The sequence below is a fragment of the Epinephelus moara genome, chromosome 12 (genome assembly GCF_006386435.1).
Source record: "Epinephelus moara isolate mb chromosome 12, YSFRI_EMoa_1.0, whole genome shotgun sequence".
In the NCBI taxonomy this organism is placed as follows: Eukaryota; Metazoa; Chordata; class Actinopteri; order Perciformes; family Serranidae; genus Epinephelus; species Epinephelus moara.
The window spans coordinates 13776972-13796813 of NC_065517.1; the positions used below are offsets into that span (position 1 = coordinate 13776972).

The 19842-nt window shown below is 38.9% G+C and overlaps 2 protein-coding genes across 5 annotated transcripts in view; both read left to right on the forward strand.

Moving 5' to 3' along the window:
• Nucleotides 1–3865: 3865 nt before the first annotated feature.
• LOC126398730 (uncharacterized) lies at nucleotides 3866–12004 on the forward strand. Of its 3 annotated transcripts, none has more exons than XM_050058292.1 (10): nucleotides 3866–4137; nucleotides 4393–4559; nucleotides 4597–4765; nucleotides 4908–5177; nucleotides 5316–5360; nucleotides 6202–6297; nucleotides 6390–6418; nucleotides 6731–6787; nucleotides 6966–7034; nucleotides 10017–12004. In XM_050058292.1, exons 1-10 carry the CDS (start codon nucleotides 4077–4079, stop codon nucleotides 10158–10160), a joined length of 1107 nt encoding a protein of 368 aa, XP_049914249.1. In that variant the 5' UTR covers nucleotides 3866–4076; the 3' UTR covers nucleotides 10161–12004. The 3 variants fall into 3 exon arrangements, with proteins under 3 accessions (XP_049914249.1, XP_049914248.1, XP_049914250.1); XM_050058291.1 differs by having other exon boundaries at nucleotides 3869–4137; nucleotides 4390–4559; XM_050058293.1 differs by having other exon boundaries at nucleotides 3874–4137; nucleotides 4390–4559; nucleotides 4968–5177.
• Nucleotides 12005–17374: 5370 nt separating this feature from the next.
• Nucleotides 17375–19842, forward strand: part of vash2 (vasohibin 2) — a 38940-nt gene continuing 36472 nt past the window's right edge. Inside the window, exons 1-2 of one of the 2 annotated variants that reach the window (XM_050058290.1) lie at nucleotides 17375–18188; nucleotides 18941–19383. In XM_050058290.1, the coding sequence (XP_049914247.1) occupies nucleotides 19063–19383 (321 nt within the window). In that variant the 5' untranslated portion in view covers nucleotides 17375–18188; nucleotides 18941–19062. The remainder of the gene's footprint in view (nucleotides 18189–18940; nucleotides 19384–19842) is intronic. The other variant, XM_050058289.1, reaches the window with a different exon arrangement.

Here is a 19842-nt window from a genome sequence, read left to right on the forward strand (position 1 = left end):
TAAACGAAGTTCTATTGAATTGAACTGAATTTTAACTTGACCTGGACTCCTAGATTATTTCAGTGTTGCTCTCCATCCCACTAAACTGTGGGACTGACGATGTTCTACTTGGATGCAAGAAAAGTTGTGAATAGTTCTAAGTGATAAATTAAGTGACAGAGAACAGGTAGGTCTGAACGTTTGTGGACATGTAGGTTTGTGTGTTACAGCTGATGCCTACAGTACATGTCAGTTAAGTTTGCTGACTTTGAGGCATCAGTCTACTTGTGGTATATTTACTTTGTGATATGCATATGTAATATAGCCTCCTGGCCACTAGGTGTCTACATAATGTATCACAACTTTCCACTTGGGTTGACTCTTTTTTTGTAGTTATGTCCTGAGGAAGACCCAGTGTGGGTCAACACTGGTTGGCATCTCCTTTTGTGATTTTTAACTGCATATTCCCCAAACTAATAAAGGCATTGTAACTATATATGTGACTTAAGTAAGCCCCTTTCACCTGTTGATTCTCTTTTAATCTTGGACATTAAATAGATCAGACACTGCAGCCAAATGTTTTAAATGTTTCTATTCTAATTTCCAGGTTGGTGGAGGTTCATTATTGTGTCTGTGGGTTTAGCAACACTCATAATAAGTGTTGTCATAGTCAACATATGGATGAGAACTAAACGTGAGAACCTTAACTCCTCCGGAGATCCAAGGGGAGAGGGGGTAGCAACACAACTCCACTTAATGGAGGCTTACGGCGCCCCAGATTCAAACATCCAAAAACACATAATTGAAACCACAAAATATCTCCATACTGCTCATCCGTATTGACCGGAAGCCCTGATATAAAAAGTTGTTTGGAAAAACATCATTTGAACTCTGTTTTTAGCCTCATTGTAGCCTGCTCTAACTGCCTCTTTGTGCACCGCGCTCACGTGCCCCTGTCTCACGATCTCGCACAAGCACACACACGTGAGCGCGGTGCACAGAGAGGCAGTTAGAGCTACAGGCTACAATGAGGCTAAAAACAGAGTTCAAATGGGTGAGTAGATAATGGCTGAATTTTCATTTTTGGATGCACTATCCCTTTAACAGACAGTGAACACTGTCATTCTTATAAACAAAAAGGTTTGATAAACCTGGATTTACAGTGTGGAATCTGAAGTCGACTCTTTGTCTTCAGGGAGCAAAACACAGGCGGAGGAAGTTTTCTGAGTAATCAAATTCTTGTGTTTCTGGTATTTCACTAACAGTGCTGACTGTATTGTTTTAATCTAAGTTGCTGCCACAACAAAGATGATTTATTTGTTTCATTTTATCTCAGTGTTGTTTTTCACAGGTGCATCATGATGAAGATGAAGGTACAGTCACCTATGAAAACGTTGGCAAACTTTCTGCCTCTGTCAGACTCCACTGATCAACTTCAACATCAGCTCACAACAAAAGAAGAAAAAACAATGTGTAGCATAAATGTGACTATTTTCCTAGATGTTGAAAAATTTGTGTCCTGTTTGGACTTGATTTTAAGATTTTACTTGTTGCTTGTTAAGGTAAAGCTTTGCTTGAGTATTTTAATCTCTTTGTGTGCAGAACAAATTAATTCATTTTCATTTATAGCACTGCTGTGCAGGTTAACTAACAGGTTAGTTGAGAGTCCAGTATGTTTTCATTCACTTGTTGTTGTGTTGGTATGAACGAGCTTTCAGCCTTCAGTGAATCTTTTTATTGTAACTGAGAATTATATAATCTGCAAATTAAAAAGTGCCTCATAACAATTCATGCATTGTGTTTTGTGTAACTGTATCTTACATTTAACAGTGGACATTTAATTTTCTTTGTTATAGACATTATTTCTTAATCACTGTAAGGCTGAATTCTTCAGGATACAGAGTGTAAACTGTTCTTACTTAATTTACTGTCCAGCAATGACTAAGTGTGCTTTTATTTCTGTAGTCCTGCTGCATGCCAGATTGTTCATGGTTGAAATTTCTAGCACATTTTTTGCCACATATAGAATACTTTGTTCTGTTGGTAACGAAAGTACAGGAAAATGATGTGGAGTTCCCCTAGGCTCCATTCTTGTGCCTCTTGTTTTAAACTGTACATGCTCACACATAAAAATAAAATGACAGTAGAACAGACATTCACATTCAAATTAAAATATCAGGATGATAAGGGCAGCGGCCATTTTTATGTGCACTGGTGCCATTGCAGTTATTGTAGTGGGCTAACTTTTGTATAAGCAAACTTACCTCAAGTCGCCAGCTCTTGTGAGGTTCTGCAGTAATGACCAAACCAGCAGTAGAGTAGTAACTTTACATTTTCAAATAAGCAATCTGTTACTTTGAAAATATCACTGTTACTGCTATTTCCCTGTTTGTTTTGGTGCCATTAATTTCATGTTCAGACATGATGTAACTTTAGTATAGCTGCCTCTGAAGAACGAGTCAGACCTGCTACTCAGTGGACAGCTGAGAGGAGAGACATGGTGGGGATAAACAGCCCGCAGATCAGCATATTTTTTACATGTAACTCTGTGAATTAAGAATTTATTTCGACCAATATTCAACATTTTTGGTGAATTTTATTTTGTTTCTGTTTAGTTTTAATGAAGTATGTTTTATGATAAGTTAAGAAAGCATTTAAGCTAACGGTAACTTAGTTCGGTGAAAGCGAGAAATTTTGTACAGTAGTATTTTTGTGTTTAATAACAAAAATATGGGTAAGAAAAGACCAAAATGGAGTTGTCAAATCAACTATTGTGACACCCTGTATCTGCCCCACTGATGTGCTGTTACCATGACAACTTACAACAATCACCATTTTCTTTTGTACTAGTCAAATGACCTCGGCAACCAGTTCAATGTCCTTCCTACTAATTCAATCTCTATGTGCTCACATTTCTGTAGCTACTGTATATTTAGCAACATTGATAAGGTCATGAACTGTGACCCAAATTTAAACAGTCTCATCAGCGGGTTTACAAAATTACCCTACTCACAGTTTTACAAATATAGTTACAGTTGAACAATTCTGTCAGAGTGACCAAAATAAATCTTTCCATGCCCTAATGTTTAGGTAGAGTTGAAAGAAGGTGCTTCTGTTGCTTTGCTCCCACTCTGCACTTCTCACAAAGCAAACTGATGTAATCAATATTGTGATCCATTGTGCTTGATGCATTTTGTATTGCAACATATACAGACACACCATTACACCCCTAAATGACAATTAAGTGGGAGGCAGAGGAAGTGTGACTGCAGAGAAGAGAAGAGAAGAGAAGAGAAGAGAAGAGATGTGGAAGCAAAGATATAGCCCTGAGCAACCAATTCATCATTATCAATCTACACTGACAAGGCCTCAGAGAGAGACCCCAAAACTTCCAAAGATTAAATTAGTTTCTACATGAGCCCAGAGAGCACAATGTGTTTACAAAGTGTTGACTGTTTGATCCTGAGGGGCTTATCTGGTCCTCATCAGAGCTCTGCTGCCGTTGTTACCCCTTTCTCACCACACACTTCCCCTTCAGTTCTCAGAAAATAACACTGAGCTGCAATGAGGAACCAAGAAAATTTCACACCACTAAATATCGTCATTCTTCCACTCTTCTATGACCGTATTGCACCAATGGCTTCAGGCGTCAAATTCTTGTGGATGACGAGTTTGAGTAACTTGTGGTTGGTGGTCGTGTATGAGCAGAGACGTTCACTGTCAACTCCAACAAACCAGACTCAGTTTGCAGCTGATAGTGTTACGATTCTTTCTGTGAGAGGCATTTACATTTTGACCTGAAGTGTCTCTTGTTGAACATGTCACATGTCTATTATCTCCACACTGAACCACATCTGGCTTTTTAGCGGTTTAGATATCTACAAGAAATTCAGAGTGATGAAAACCTGATCTGTCTACGTTAATTCAGCAACTGAAAGAATGATAAAAAAAAAAAAAAAAAAGATTCAAGCCACAAAAAGGAAGTGTCACTTCACTAATAACAGGAAGTAAACGCTGTATCTCTCTTAAAGAAGCATTAGGTCAGAATCGTTGACAGTTGAGGATGTGAGAACGAGAGATAGAGACACAGAGGCACTATGGGTGAATTCAGATGGATTAACAAGACTTTATTTTTGATACTGCTGCTTCAGTTTACAGGTAAGGACATACATAACACATACATGACTGAAAGAAACACTACTGATAGTATTTCAATAACTAACATTGATTTAAGTGAGACAGCCAAGTTTGCTGTTTGTTTTGAACATGGCATGTTAAGTGGATTCTGGTTAAGGGACATTTACTGCTGTTAGTTGTATTTAATATCACCCTCACATGTAACTGTGAAGTCATGTAAAAGCCATATTGTTATTACAGTTATTTATTTATATTTTTTCTCATCTTCAACAGCAGTAACTGGACAAACCTGCCTCTCCTTCACTGTCAGAGCTGGAGATGAAGTCACTTTGCCTTGTGAACATGTGATAAACAGTCAGGATAAATGTAGCGGTACTTCTTGGCTTTCCAGTGGTTCTTTGGGGGAAACAGCAAAAGAGCTGATTAGTCATGGGCAGATTAGTAGCAATGTGATTGGAACAGCTAAATCCAACAGACTGAAGCAATGTGATTGGAACAGCTAAATCCAACAGACTGAATGTTACAGCAGACTGTTCTCTGGTTATAAAGAAGGTCACACGTGGGGATGTTGGACGTTACACCTGCAGACAGTTTGATGAATCAGGACAACTAGTTTCAGATGCTAGGGTTCATCTGTCTGTTATCAACAGTGAGTATTTCCATCATAATGTTTTCAGCTCAAACTGTCTTGTTAGAACAATATACTGAAACATTACAATAATTGTGATTACAGTGATGAAGTTCATTTTACTCTTGTTGTCTTTCTCTCACAATATCTCCATCTTCACCAGTGACTGAACATAAGAGTGATGTTCTGGTCATCTTGTTCTGCTCTGTGTTAACATATGAAGGGTGTGAACACACAGTGGAGTGGTTGTATGAGGGTAATGAAAATGACGTGGAGATATCAACGCGTACCTGTTCAGCCATTGTGAGATTTACTCCTCATCCTAATCAGAAGTCAAAGTATTATGAGTCACTGAAGTGCAACGTGACAGATAAAAAGAATGGAGAAACACTGCTGTGTGATGTTGGCCCTCAGTCCTCATGTGAGGAAACAGGTACATTTGATTTTTTTTGATGAATGTGATGCTTTCAAATTGCATTATTTTTTCTTCTCAAGTCTCTTCAGATGGTAAAAATGAAGTATCTTATCAACATCTGTTGTGTTTTGTTATTTCATATGGTACTAACAAAAGGAGGCACATCAGCAGGAAGAAAAAATACAACATCTGCTCCAAAAGGTAATGACTTACCACCTCTCTCTCATTATGAAGTTTGCAGCCAGTCTGAGGTATGAAAGTGAGACTGACACCTGGCTGTGGGTGGAGATATTATCTTATCCACACGTCTGATTCTGAAACCTTGGTATTTCTTAACCTCTCAGAGTGGATTGGATTTGGTGAAGAAAGAATGTAGAAAACAAGCATTTTTCAAAGAGTATCATGAGAGGTTGAGTAAAAGAATGATTATTCAGATGTGCAAAAAATACGAGAAATGTGAATAGTCTTTAGTGATTAGACCCCATCTTGATGTGATATACTTTAAGGGGGGTGGTGAGGTAGAATAGGGAACACCTCCTATGGAGTCTAGATGCTGGTGGTGGTGGTGATGAAGAGGGTGCTGAGGATACTGATGTGATGAGGAGGGGACTTTTGATGAGCTCCGTGCTCTGGATACAATGACTGGAGGTAGAAGGGGGGGAATAAGGGTGTTATAATTCTGCCTAAAATGCCAGCTTACAGCAGTAGAGAGGAGAACAGATTTTAAGTTTGATAGCAGCAACACGATTGGCTGATAGTGGCTAAATTTCATTGGTTTACTGGAAGAGTGAACGCCCATAATCAGCTGATTGGAAGAAGCAGCGAGACAGAGCAAGAGAATTAGGAATGAATAAAGCATAAAGAGAGTTTTCCTGTTCCAATGTGTATAATCGATGCAGATTTGTACCAACAGGAATTAGTTTACTGTCCAAAAAATGTTCCAAAATACCAAAAAGCACATGTAATTTCTCATATTTTGATTTTAAACTGAACAGAAAACTCCAGCCAAAATGTTTTTTAATGTTTTTATTCTCCATCCAAGGTTGGCTGTGGTTGTACATCACTTTGGCGGTGGGTTCGGCAGTACTCTTAGCAGCAATAATTGCTGCCGTTGTCATCAGACGGAAGAGAAATAAAGGTGAGAACATTCACAGAATAAATTATTAAATATATCATTTTTGATAAACCTGGATTTTAACACTGTAAAGTCGACTCTTTTTTGTCTTTTAGGGAACAAAAAACCAATGGATGAAAACTATGTGAGTGTCAAACCTTACTAATCAGGTTTCTATACAGTTATGACTTTATAACCCTCTCTTAACTGTCACAATTACTAAAGTGACAGTGGTTGTAGAATAAACCGTACTTACTGTATTATACTCAGTTACAAAAACTCAGATCAGCAAAATGACCCTGCTAAATCTATATTAAATTTAGAATTTAGTTTGAGAGGGATGTTTAATGGAAAAACAGAAGTAGATCTGCAAAAATACAGCATGACACACCATATATTCTATAATCCGTATCTACTGATGTGAATGGAAAACTGTAACCAGCCTGTATTTGTGCAGGGACAGAGCTTAAACCCTGCAGTGACTCAGCCTGATCCAGAGACCAGTCAGGACATGGTGAGATCACCCAGTACACCCAGCACAGAGTTACACCCACTCTATTTGTTCTCCAAAATGTGACAGAGATACAGTTTAACTTCCGTCTGCAACTCAGAAAAAGAGAAGTGAAATACAGCAACTACACTTGAATGCCCACATATTACTCACCAGCCATTATGTTGTCTTCTCTGTGCAGGCTGATCCTGAAGATGGTGTTTCCTACGCCTCCGTCAGCTACACCAAGAAGACCAACAGTAAAGCGCAGGTGAGCTGCTGTCTGACTGGTTACACTTGTATTGGTGGTTAATGAAGAAACAAAAGAATGCAGCCATGTTTGCAGCTCTGTGATGCTGCATAGTGTTTTGGGCTAAATGCATCATGTAGCAGACTAACCACACATATGATGACAACATGCTCACAACGACATTGCTATGATCACTATCTGTGGCACTAATATCTAAGTAAACAGGAAAAAGAGAGTGTATTGAAATTAACATTTTGACCAGGAGATGGCACCAGATGTAAAGTTAAAAGACCATTCTTACAGTTGGCCCTGTGGGGTAAATAAATGTCCATTCTCTGTAAGTGCTTATCCTCTTGAAGGAATACTGCAACCACAAAATGACCATTTGTAAATCTATGTGTCATGTCGCTATGCTACCTTGACTTCCTGAAGAAATCCTGAGCTATGAATGTAAGTAGATGTCTCTATGTGACAGTCCTGTGATAGTCTGATGACCTGTCCAGGGTGTACCCTGCGTCCTACCCAGTGTCAGCTGAGATCAGCCTCAGCCCCACTAAGACTCTTAAAGGAATACTTCTCCCACTACATTTGTATAGACCCTTTTAGGGCCGAAGTAACAATGACGTCAGTTTTTTTTTTGTTGTTGTTTTTTTTCAACAATATCTTTATTGAATTTTCCAAATTTAAAAAACAAGACAAAACAAAAGGCCAACAAAGTGACACAAATGAGACAGTGTGTTAACATACAGGTCCTTGTAGGATGGGGACATTCAATGAAACAAAATATTAAACCCTACATTAGGTTTACACACATATGGTCACTATAACAGTGCAAATGAAATGGGACAGAGAAAAAACAAAAAAACAAAAACAACAACAACAAAAAAAAAAACTGAAAACAGAAAAACAAACAAAAAATGGCGGTTAATAGAATGCTTCTGTAAAGATATAGGATCATGAGTCCATTCAAATATCATTGCCGTACAATCCAGTGAGTAAAGAATGAGAAAACAGAGTTATGCAGAGGGTGCACTTATTTTACTCCAGGTTCGTTCAACAGATGAGATAGATCATTGTTTTTAGTATATTGGATAAATCGACCCCACACTTTTTGAAATGTCTCCTGTTTGTCCTTAAGAATGTAAGAAATTTTTTCCAGAGGTAAGCAAGAAGATAATTCCCTAAACCAAATGGCAATACCTGGCTTACTCGTACTTTTCCATGTTAGAGCTATTGTCCTCTTTGCTTGTAAAAAACATATGTTTAAAAAGATTTTTTCATGACGTTTTACATTATGTACATCTGGGTAGAGGCCAAGTAGAACGAGTTTGGGCTCTAGCTCTAATCTGATTGAGAGGATGTCCTGCACATTTAATCTAACCTCTTCCCAAAACTCCCCCACTCTTGGGCACTGCCATAGGCAGTGAAAAATAGTGCCCTTATTTACACCACACCTATTGCAAGTGTCCGGAATATTCACATTAAATTTGTTCAATTTTTCTGGAGTGATATACACCCTCATCAGCCAGTTATACTGTAGGAGTTTTAAACGAGTATTACCCGTCCCTGTCTGGGCTGCTTTACATGCGCTGCGCCACTGTTCCAGTGTTAATTCCTCCTGTAGATCTGATTTCCATGCCTTAAACTTAGAGTCAGAAGACTCAGTTGAGGAGGCTTTCAGTAAATCATAAAATTCAGAGATGATGCCCTTTCCAAAAGGATTTTTTATAAGAGTTTTCTCCAATAGGGTCAGGGGCGGACAGGACATGTATTGATTTTGATTTGCGACGTCAGTTTATTAGCTGGAGGCAAAACACGACTCGCCACCACAGGGCTGTTGGCTACATAGGAATCTTAAAATGTCTTTTTGTTGTGTTCTTGGGAGCTAAAATAGAAGGAGTCATGGCTCAAAACCTAAATTTGAACATATAACAAGCCACCACTGCCCGTCAACAAAAACAAAGAAAACTATGGTTAAATGTGATAAGACAAAAGGACTGGACGCAGCCGATCATCAAAAATGCTCACATGTGCAGGGCACACTTCATATCAGGTTTGGGAAAATGTATTTACTGTTGTAGGGATGAATAATGTTATGTGTATTAAGGGTTATCATGTCCACCTCATCAGGAATTGGGGAGGTATTGAGAGGAAAATTGGATTTTTCTGTAAAGCTAACTTTTTAGCACATTAGCCAACGATAGTAAATAGCAGTAGTAATAGCTATTACAAATGAGGAAACCATTCAAATGTCGTCCTCCTTTGTAAGATTGGCATAGTAATCAATCAAGTCTCACTTACAGATGGTCATTTGGTGGGTGATGTATTCCTTTAAGGGTCGGGGTGGGTCTGGGTCCGATCCCATCTGACACAGGTCAAGACAAGGGGTACACCCTGGACAGGTCGCCAGACTATAACAGGGCTGACACATAGAGACAGACAACCATTCACACTCACATTCACACCTACAGGCATTTCCAAAATTAACCTAAAGGCATGGCATTAATTTAACCTGCATGTTTTTGGACTGTGGGAGGAAACCAGAGAAAACCCACACTAACATGTAATCATGCAAAGTTCACACAGAAGGGCCCAAGCCAGACCAGAAACCCCCTTGCTATAATGCAACAGTGCCGCCACTTCCGAGTTAGCTCTCAACCTCATTGCTGACAGCCAGGCTCAAACACTAAACCCTCTTACTGCAAAGCAGCAGCGCACAGCCACTGTAACACCAAGCAAGGTGTAAATAACTGTCTCTACCAAATTTAATGGCAATCAATCCTATAATTGAGACATTCACTTGAAATATAAATGTAAAGCTCACGGTGGTGCTATAGGACAAATAAGGGGATCACCAAAGTCTTTAATATTCACTCATTCATTCATGATGTTCATTGGACTTCACTGCGTAATTCATTGTGTTTATTTGTGGTTCAGTGTCAGGATGCTTCTTTGCACTGTTATCTTTCATCATGTCGTGCTGTTTATATTTTTTCTCCCCAGGCTCTGTGTAAAGGTGATGATGATGAAGGTGATGTAGTGACCTACAGCACTGTGAAAGCTTCTCCCTCTGCTGCTGCTGCTACTGCTGGGGACTCTGATGATCCCAGCAACCTCTATGCCACCGTCAACAAAGAAAATCAATAAGATGCCACAGGTTACATGATTACATCGATTATATATTGATAATTGATGAGAAAACCAAGTCTGTTTTTATTTCGCATTTGTCTTTCCCTACAATACTGATACACCAATACCTTCAGCGACATTTTCTTTGCAATCTTGTGGAGCACTTAATATTTAATTTTATTTTTGTATATAACCCTTATGCTTTTATCAGATTAATGACATTGTTATTGAAACATAAAAGGGAAGAAAAGAAACTTGAGTGCAGCTACATCTGGTTGTTATTTCTAGGATTATAATATTGTAGTTATTTATCACAGTTACATGAACATGTCGCCATTTTTTGTTTCTATTATAGTTGTTTTTGTCATTATTTTGAGGATTTATTGCTGTAAAAAGCCTTTCTGGTCTGAAGGGGGTGCTGTAGATTAACCAGAAGCACAGTGTGAAAAAGAGAAGTAAGAACCTGACATTCATATGGCTGGTCTCTTAAAGGTTCAGTGTGTAAGATTTAGGGGGATTTAGCGATCTAGCTGAAACTTCTCCACGTTAGAATTCCTCTAGTGTTCATTGTTCAGGAGGTTTTTACCAGGAGCCGGATTATCCGCAGAGGTCTTGTCCTCTTCAAAGCAAATGGAAGAGCCAATAAGTTAAAAACACATAGAACACATAGTTAAAAGATAAATAAGGAAGTCATTAATGCAGTAGGCCTATTGTCAGCTCGGCTTGTGCGCTATGTATAGTCTCTTACACAGACGCCGATGACGTCAGCACGCTGGCTGACTCTGTCGTCTGTGGACATTCCCATAGGAAAGTTGTAATAGAAGGATCTGAGGCGTGAGGTCCTTGCTTTAACACTGCTCAGTCTTCTGCGCGAGGGCAGTGGGGTGAACAGGTCTCGTGTAGGGTGTGTTGGGTCCTCGATGATGTTAGAGGCCCTGCTCCTGCAGCGGCTTACATAAATGTCTGGCTTTTTTGTCCGCTGCAGTGCAGTTGCCATACCATACGGTAATGGCCTGGATCAGGACACTCTTCACTGCACATCTGTAGAAGGCAACAAGGGTAGAGGAACCAAGGCCAGCATGCTTTAATTTCCTTAGCTATTAAAGACGTTGGTGGGCCTTCTTGACCACGCTGGCTGTGTTGGCAGACCAGGTGAAGTTGTCTGTAATGTGTAGTCCCGGATACTTGAAGCTGGGGACCACCTGTACAGCGGCTAGTAGTCCACCCCGCTTGCCCCTCTTCTGCCTGCGTGAGCACCGTCTCCGTTTTCCCCAGCACACTGTCCGTAGCAGTCGCAATCTACCCAAAACTGCCTTCACTTTTGATGGTAGTAGGACAGTAAAGCTATTTAGCACTCGAAGTTCAGATGTACTGTAGATAAACACACATAGCCTCAAGTTAGTAACACATGAAGAAGATTCACTGGGAGCTTGAGAAGCTTGCTGCACTACTGCGCGCCGCCATGTTGCAAAAATATACATGTACAAATACATACAGACATACTTATTCTTTTATGTCCCATTTCCATTTATATTCCATTCCTGTCGATATGTCCCCCTGAATCCTACACACTGGACCTTTAAATAGATGAGCAAACGTGTGTAATATGTGTTATATTTTCTTTTGTAAGCTCATTCTCATTAATTTTACTGAGAGCACAGTGTTGGATGTTTGCCTGTAGAACTATGGTGCTCAGAGACCTGGTGGGAGCTCTCAGGGTTTCTGGCTCAGTAACACAGAGGAACTGGTGTTTGTTATCAAGTGTTTATTGTATCATAGTTTGTGTTTTGTGCCGCTTTGTATCTATTTTCTTGTCAAATTTTGTCCCCATTGCAATAAATAATAACGTGGCTATGTTTATACTTTTACCTTGTCCTCTGTACTTGTTTCATATGGAATAATTTGAACATCTAGTTTCCTTGGAACTTACAAAATACTGAAGGGCTGTGACGTCTGATGTGGCTTGACATCAGTGGAAGAAAGAAGGTCATTAGGAGGTGACTGACACTTTACTGATCACAGGAAGTTATAGGAAGTGCTATATTTCTCTTTAAGAGGAAGCTGACAGTTGAGAGATTGAGAGGAAGAGACAGTAAGGCATGATGGCTGAATTCAGATGGGTTAAAATGTCTTTTTTACTGATCCTGGTGCTTCAAATTACAGGTAATGATCTGTAACGTATTTAAATAAGTAGCAGAAATATTGCAAAACTTTATTTTAATTTATTATCGAACCTCCATTTTACCTCAGACAGCCAAGTCTGCTGTTTATTTTTAACATACTGAGGACTCTTGTAAAGATGAGACGTATTTGTAATCATCTGTTGTATCTAAAATCGACTTCTCAATAACACATGAACATAATTACCTAATTCTTCTGTCAGTTATATTTCTCTTGGCTTCTCAGCAGCTGTAACCGGACATTTCCTCTCCTACATTGTCAGAGTTGGAGATGAAGTCACTTTGCTTTGTGAAAATATGATAAAGAATAAGCATCACTGTGAAAACACCACATGGCTTTTCACTGGTTCAAGAAGCGCACAAGCAGAGGAGCTGATCAAACATGGGCAGATTGGTGAAATTGCCAAAGATGAATCAGACAGACTGAGAGTTACGAAGAACTGTTCTTTGGTTATAAAGACGGTCACAGATGAGGATGCTGGTCAGTTTAACTGTCAGCAGTTCAATATATCAGGAAAAAAACAAAGTGAGGACTCTGTGGTTTTTCTCTCTGTTGTTACCAGTGAGTATTTACATCATAATGTTTTCTGTTTTCTTTTATCAATATACTGAAACATTACAATTACAGTGATGCAGTTAAATGCGCACTTGTCTTTCTCTCACAATATCTCCATCTTCACCAGTGACTGAACAGAAGGACCACAATAAGATCACATTCAACTGCTCTGTGTTCACGTCTGGACACTGTGCACACACAGTGAAGTGGCAGATTAAGGGTGTGGGTAAAGACTCGAAGACATCACAGTCCTACTGCTTGGCCAGTGTGACCTTTACAGATTCTCATTTTATTACATTCAATGACTACGAATTGAAGTGTGGAGTGACAGATGGTCACACTGAAGAAGTTCATCAGTTCACCTTCAGCCCTCCTCAGTCCTCAGATGAGAAACCAGGTGAGAACATAATGAGCTGTTTATACATTACATTGTTTATTGGATGGATTTTAAGGTTTAAGATGATTAAGAGTTACTGCAGATGGAAAACATGCCGTTTTTTATTACTGACTAGTAAATTAGACACAAAAATAGTAACAACTGAATCAACAATGACAGGAACAATGGGGTTGGGGGGTTGGCCTCACTGACCAGCTATTCTTGAGAGGAAATTTCTTCTTAAAACCCACCTGCCCAGTTTTCAAGAGGATTCTAACACTCACTAATATTTTCTTATTTGGGATTTTTTCTCAGGTAAGAACAGAATCAAGATCTATATGAACTTAAGAGCACATTCATGCACATCTGAATGCTGCCATGTTTGTGCAAATAGTTGGCTATTGCATTTCCTTCAGTTCTACAGTTGCATAATATTTTAGGATTTAAATTACAATAATCAGCCGTCAAAAGAACAAATGTCAGACACACAATGTTAGACACTGGATATGTGACATATAACTCATGTGTGCAGTTTTTGTAAATAGCTTTCTTTAAAAACAAAAGAAGAAGAAGCTTTGCTCAAAAAAACAGCTCTTGAGCAGAACAGGAAGCTGCAGCCAAATATGTTATGTTTTCATTTTCATTCCAGACTGGTGGTGGTACGTCCTTGTGCCTGTGGGTGTAGCAGCACTCCTGATAACTGTTGTTGCAGTCATAAGATGGAGGAGAACTAAAGGTGAGAATATACACAGATTTTATCCTTAAGATTTTTTGATAACCCATCGCCATGTTACGCTCTATCATGTTCTGTTGTGTCAGTTTTTGTGTTGTCTCCCTCTCATTTCCCAGGTTCGGGGTAAGGGTGATGATGATGATGATGATGGAGGTGATGTGGTGACCTACAGCAGTGTGAATGTTTCATCTGCAGATCTCAACAACCTCTAAGCTAATATCAGCTGAATGAAAAATCATCATATTACATATTTTACATTCCTTACATGACTGCTCAAAGCTTACCAGAATTCACCCATTATGTTTCAGTGTGTAAAACATACTCTGCACAGAATTTGCTATGTAATCAAATCGTCGAGAAAATATTGTCTAAAATATGTGATCCTGATGCTCTTACTTGTTTATTTACAGTATGCAATGTAGACTGTTTTTCCACATTTGCATCCAGTTGTTTTATTCCAATATTTTAATGCTGTAGTGTTTGTATTTTAGTACACATTTCATTTTCACATTTAGTGCTGTAAAACGCTTTTTGTCCAGCAGGTGGTGTAAGAGGTTAACTAACACTGTAGTGATAAACCATAATATATGAGCTGGCTGTCTGGCACTTGATTGTGCTCAGTGATTGATGCCGATTTAGAGTGTTTACTGCTTTTTTTATGTGTTAAATCTGTTTTATCCCTTTTAAGCATGCAGTCCTGCCATTTGTTGCATGTAATTATTTCATATGCAGAGATGGACAGTATTTCAATTAAATGTATTTAAAATACCTGTTGTACAACTTTTGAGTGTTTTGTCATGTGTATTTTGCAAGACAGACAAATTTAAATTGTAATTTGTAACAAAATACTTTAAGTGATGTGAGTAAGGTCAGACCACACCCATTCTGAAGTTCATAAATGCCTAAATATGATCATATCAGTTTGTAGGCTATATAATAATGCATTTTCTGTATTTTTAAAATACAAATTACTTGTATTTTAATAAATGTATTTTCTTCTACCAGTATTTTGTACAACCCTGATTCTAAAAAACTTGGGGAGCTGTGTAAAAATGTAAATAAAAACACAATACAGTGATTTGCAAATCTTTTTTGACCTTTATTCCATTGAATACATACAAAGAAAACGTATTTATTGTTCAGACTGCACCACCTTACACCTCCTTTTGCTGTAACAACACTCAGTGAGCATTTGTAAACTGATGACACTAATTGTTGAAGCTTTTAAAGTGGATGTTTTGTTCTCAAGATTCACAAATTCGCCCCCAAAATCTTCAGAAGTTAAAGACTTTCTGTGTGGAAGAATGGGCCAAAATCCCATCTGAACACTGTGAGATATTAGTTTGTTCATACAGGAAACGTCTTGAAGCGGGCATTTAAAGGCTTCTTCAAGTAATAGATTTCAGTTAGCATCTTCAGTACTTTTTCATATGTCATTCCACTACAACTGTACAGAATTTTTTATGGACTGACATGTTATAATCTCTTATATGTGTAGTTTCATTAAGTTAAATCATTGCATTCTATTTGTCTGTACTTTTTTCTTTTTTTCTTTTTAACGATCTCAACTTTTGGGAATCAGTTTTTTTTAATAAATGGATACAAGTATTTGTAATTTGTAAAAAAAACAAACAAAATAAATTAATTAATTTTAAAAAAGTATTTTTTTTTTTTGTCCATCCCTTCAGTTTTGACATTTACCATCCGTCTCTGTTCAGTTATATCCTGTTATAAAAGAGCAAGCTGAAAGGAGGAGGGTTCTGACATGCATTATTTGGACTCTGACCAGGCCAGATGTGACCCAGCTCATGTCAGAGTGATGACTGGTTGACAGGAGGAAAGTCAAACCTGATATACACAAAAGAGGAAAACTGTCACTATAAGGAAGTGATGCACAAAACATTTGTGTAGAGCACATGCAATACTCTTTTAGCTACAGGATGTTGAATAGAACATCCAAAAAAAACTGCAGCCAATGTTTTTTCTCCTTCAATTTAGACTGTTTGTTGGTACATCATTGTGGCTGCCAGTTTATAACTGCTGTGGCATTTGTCAGATGGAAGAGAAGTAAAGGTACTTTTATAGTCCCCTAGTCTGCATTCGCTGACTTGTTAGATGCTTTGGGTGGAGAAAACCTTAAACCAAATGTAACCAGACTGTATTTGTCCATGGGCTGAGCTTAAACCCTGCAGTGACTCAGTCTTCAACAGAAACCAGTCAGGAGATGTTGAGATTACATACTACATACAGTACAAAGTTACACTCAGTGGTGTTTCTATGTGATCTTTAAAATATAACTGAGCCTAATTTTCTTCCGCAATAAGAAGAAAAGGGAAGAATGTTGATGCAGCTGCACCACAACAGAATGAAATAGAGATTCAAAAGTATCAACCAGTGAGCTGCAGATATAAATGCATCCTTTTCTCTGTGTTGTATTGTGTCCCTTTCTGTAGGTTTGAGGTGATGAGGATGCAGTGACCTACAGTACTGTGAAACCTCATTCCTGCTCTGTCACTACATTTTTAAAAAAAAAAAATTATTTTTTATTTTTTATCATGTATGAAAATGAAGTATTTCACTTTGTTTTAGTGGTACTTTCCTTGTGGGGAAATTGTCCATGTCTATTTTATATTTAATCTTCATGCTCTAACTGCAGTGTTAATTGTTTTTATACAGCTGCACAACTGCATCCCGCTGTTATTTAACGTTGCAGTGTTACTTTTAACATAGCCAAGTGCTTTTTTGATTTGCTGTAAAAAGCTTTTTATCCAGAAGGCCAGAGGGGGGAGTTGCAGGTTAAGTTACAGTTCCAACCACAGTTTCCAGGTATTAGCTCCAACATTCATATAGCTGATTGCCATGTAAGTATGATACATATCGCTCAATGGCCTTGCTGTAAGGCACATTATTGTACTGTAATGTAGATACCACTGAGTTGTAGCTCAAGGATTTATTGTTATTTCAATTTATTAGCAACTTTTTTTAAGCATGTTTCACCTGTTGTTGCTTTATATGCAATGAGATGAACATTATCACCCCCCTGTAATATCATGTGTTTACAACTATATTTGGAGCTATTATTAAAACTGATATGCTATCTGTATTTTATGACTTTTTCTGTGATGCTAATTTTATGGTACTCTATTCTTTTCTTTTCTGAGAAAGGTGAAGCACCTAAAAATGTACAAAATGTGCAAAATCAACAGTTGCAACAAGAGGCAGAAAATCCCATTTGTTGCAGATATATCACTTGTTGACGCCTTCGTCTGTCAAAATCAATCACAGAGAGCCGTCAGTTCCATATATGGTAGAGCATGTTCTCCGACCCGCCCCTCTTTGTTGGCTCGACCAATGAGAGGCCGCCGAACGTTGGTGGCTGCCGGGGATACGAGCGACGGAGGGATACAGGGAGAACAGCAGGTAGCTAGTGGGTCCGTTTTATCCCCAATGATTTAATCATGTAAGGGATTGAAGGAACCTTTTTTATCAAAATGAAGTCGGATTTTATGGGGAGATAGTTGCTACCGAGGCGCCGCGCAGGCTGCTGACGGGGAGGAATGCACACTGGAGGTCATTTTCCCGGACTGGGGAGGTGGGAGGCAACGGCCCCCGCAGTGTTGTGAGGGATATTGTTAGCTAGCTAGCGAAACAGAAGGACTTCCGGTTGATATTTTCAAAATAAAAAAGCTCCGACAAGAGCGGGATTCGTTTCACTGAAGTTCTCGGGAGAAAATTTTACTTACATGCGTGAACTTATCAAAAACGAATCCGCAGTGGGTTTATGAGTATGCTGCAACGACTCGTGCTATTTATTCTACAAACACGCAACATCGACACACTTGCTGCTTTTACTTTGAAGTGGAATTTACCGCATCCCCTGTCCAATTGTCGTTAGCTCTTGCTAGCTTGACACATACAAGAAGGGGTGAAGTTACAAAGCCTCAGACCAAAACAAGACTTCTCATCTTGTGGTGGACAACGCCGCCTTGCTATGAATGGGACCTACCTCGTCTCACTGTGTTTTTTCCGAGTCAAATGCCTTTTAAACTGGAGGGCCTGTCGGTTATCTGCAGTTGGAGCTCCAGTGGTGGAAAATACGGTACGTTTGAATTAGTAACGGTTGGGATATTTCAGCGGATGCACTCTAACGAAAAATCCCTGATTTCGATGTCAACTTCTGTCTGTGGTGCTCACTTGTGAGGTTTGTAGACATTGTCGTTAAAAATAAATTATTTCTTAAATTTTGTATATGTTGTTAACGTAATATAAGCTAGGCTGCTTTTAAAAGAAACTAGCATGTCTTTAATACTCATGAATTCAGTTTATAGAGCCCTTGGTTCTGTATAATAACGTTACTCATACAGTGTTCGCATTTCCTTGTCGATTTTATGAAAACATTGTTGTACTTCATCGTGTATCTGACATCTTTTGTACTCTAAGTCACTTGTATGATTCTTAATGTTGAATTTAAAATGTTAAGTAAGATTTTGTCCATCTAAGTTTACACAGGATGTACCATGGGTCATTTTGTGCCTCTGATCTCTCTGCACTTTTTTTATGTAGATTTTGCTGCCACATTAATAGATTTTTACATATATTGTAGGATATTTATGGAAGAAATCACTCATGGTCGACTATTTGTACTTTAGGTAGGGTTTTCTTCCCTATAGGGATTTGTGGATTCATACTCCACTGTAGCATCATCATTCCTCTTCCAAAATAGGAGAGGCACAGATATCCTTTGGGTGTACCCTCCCGGGAAACACCTTATAAAAACACAACTGTATCTCACACATTTTTTTTTTTTTTAGAACTGAACCTTGCAGTACAGAAATTCACCCATACTGTAGACCTATTCCAAAAGGTTTATTTCTTACTGCATTGCAAACCTGAGTTAAGGATGCAAAATTTCTTCTGGTAAAATTTATGTGTTTTCTATTTTTACCCTGCCAGGTTTGCGGTGAAAGATCAACATGTACTGTCAACCATTGAAAAACAACAAGAGGCTCTTGTAGCTGGAGGAGGATTACCTGCCCTAACTTTTCCTCCTCCTCCTCCTCACCCTCTTGGGATCAATGACCGGACCCAACTCCCCAAGCCGGACCGGCACCACCTCGGCTAAGCTGAGCAGACATGGCCGGTCCAAGAGCACAAGCTCGCACTGCCTCCTCCGCTGCAGCACCCAGGAGGAGTCCTCCGCCTCCCCCCCTAACAACAGCCCCCGGTCCCCTGGGGACGAAGAGGAGAAGGATGGAGGGGTTCTTTTTTATGTGAACAGGACAGGTTTTCCCATTGAGAGTGTAACCTGGGAAAGGATGTGGTCCCATGTGGCTGCTGTGCACCCTGAGGGTCAGGAGATGGTGGACAGGATACGAAATGCTGCATACCTTCCCAAGGTAACTGCGACTGATCCATCCCTGAGTTTAAGAAGTAGACAAAATAACACTTCATTAGAAAATAGTGGATTCAAATTTAGTACCATTTGTCAACCCCTTGTAAATATATTGGATAATTTCATTATATTGTTTTTGGTTAATTTGAAATTTTAACTGACCTCTGTTCATCTTTGTTAATGAAGTTTGCCTGTGGTTGGCATATGTTGTTATAATTTGCAAGCACTTCCTTTGTCATAAAGTTTGTTGCAGTCGTTGCCCTATGCATCAGCAATTTGTAGTTCTGTAAAATATACAGCTGAATGCAGGGCTGGGCTATGGATTGGTATCGAGACTAGATATCATGTTATAGTGTGTTGAGGTTTCCTGATTTTGAAGGCTGCAAGTGATGCAATTTTCTGAATTTACCACACTGTTGTAGCTGTTCTCATTGCATAATGTTTTGTGAAAGCATCAATAGTC

Coding starts and splice junctions, on each gene's coding strand:
- LOC126398730 (XM_050058291.1), top strand. CDS start 4,077: ATGGGTGAATTCAGATGGATTAACAAGACTTTATTTTTGATACTGCTG. Junction 5,178..5,315: donor GTCCTCATGTGAGGAAACAG/GTACATTTGATT, acceptor TACTAACAAAAG/GAGGCACATCAGCAGGAAGA. Junction 5,361..6,201: donor TACAACATCTGCTCCAAAAG/GTAATGACTTAC, acceptor TCTCCATCCAAG/GTTGGCTGTGGTTGTACATC.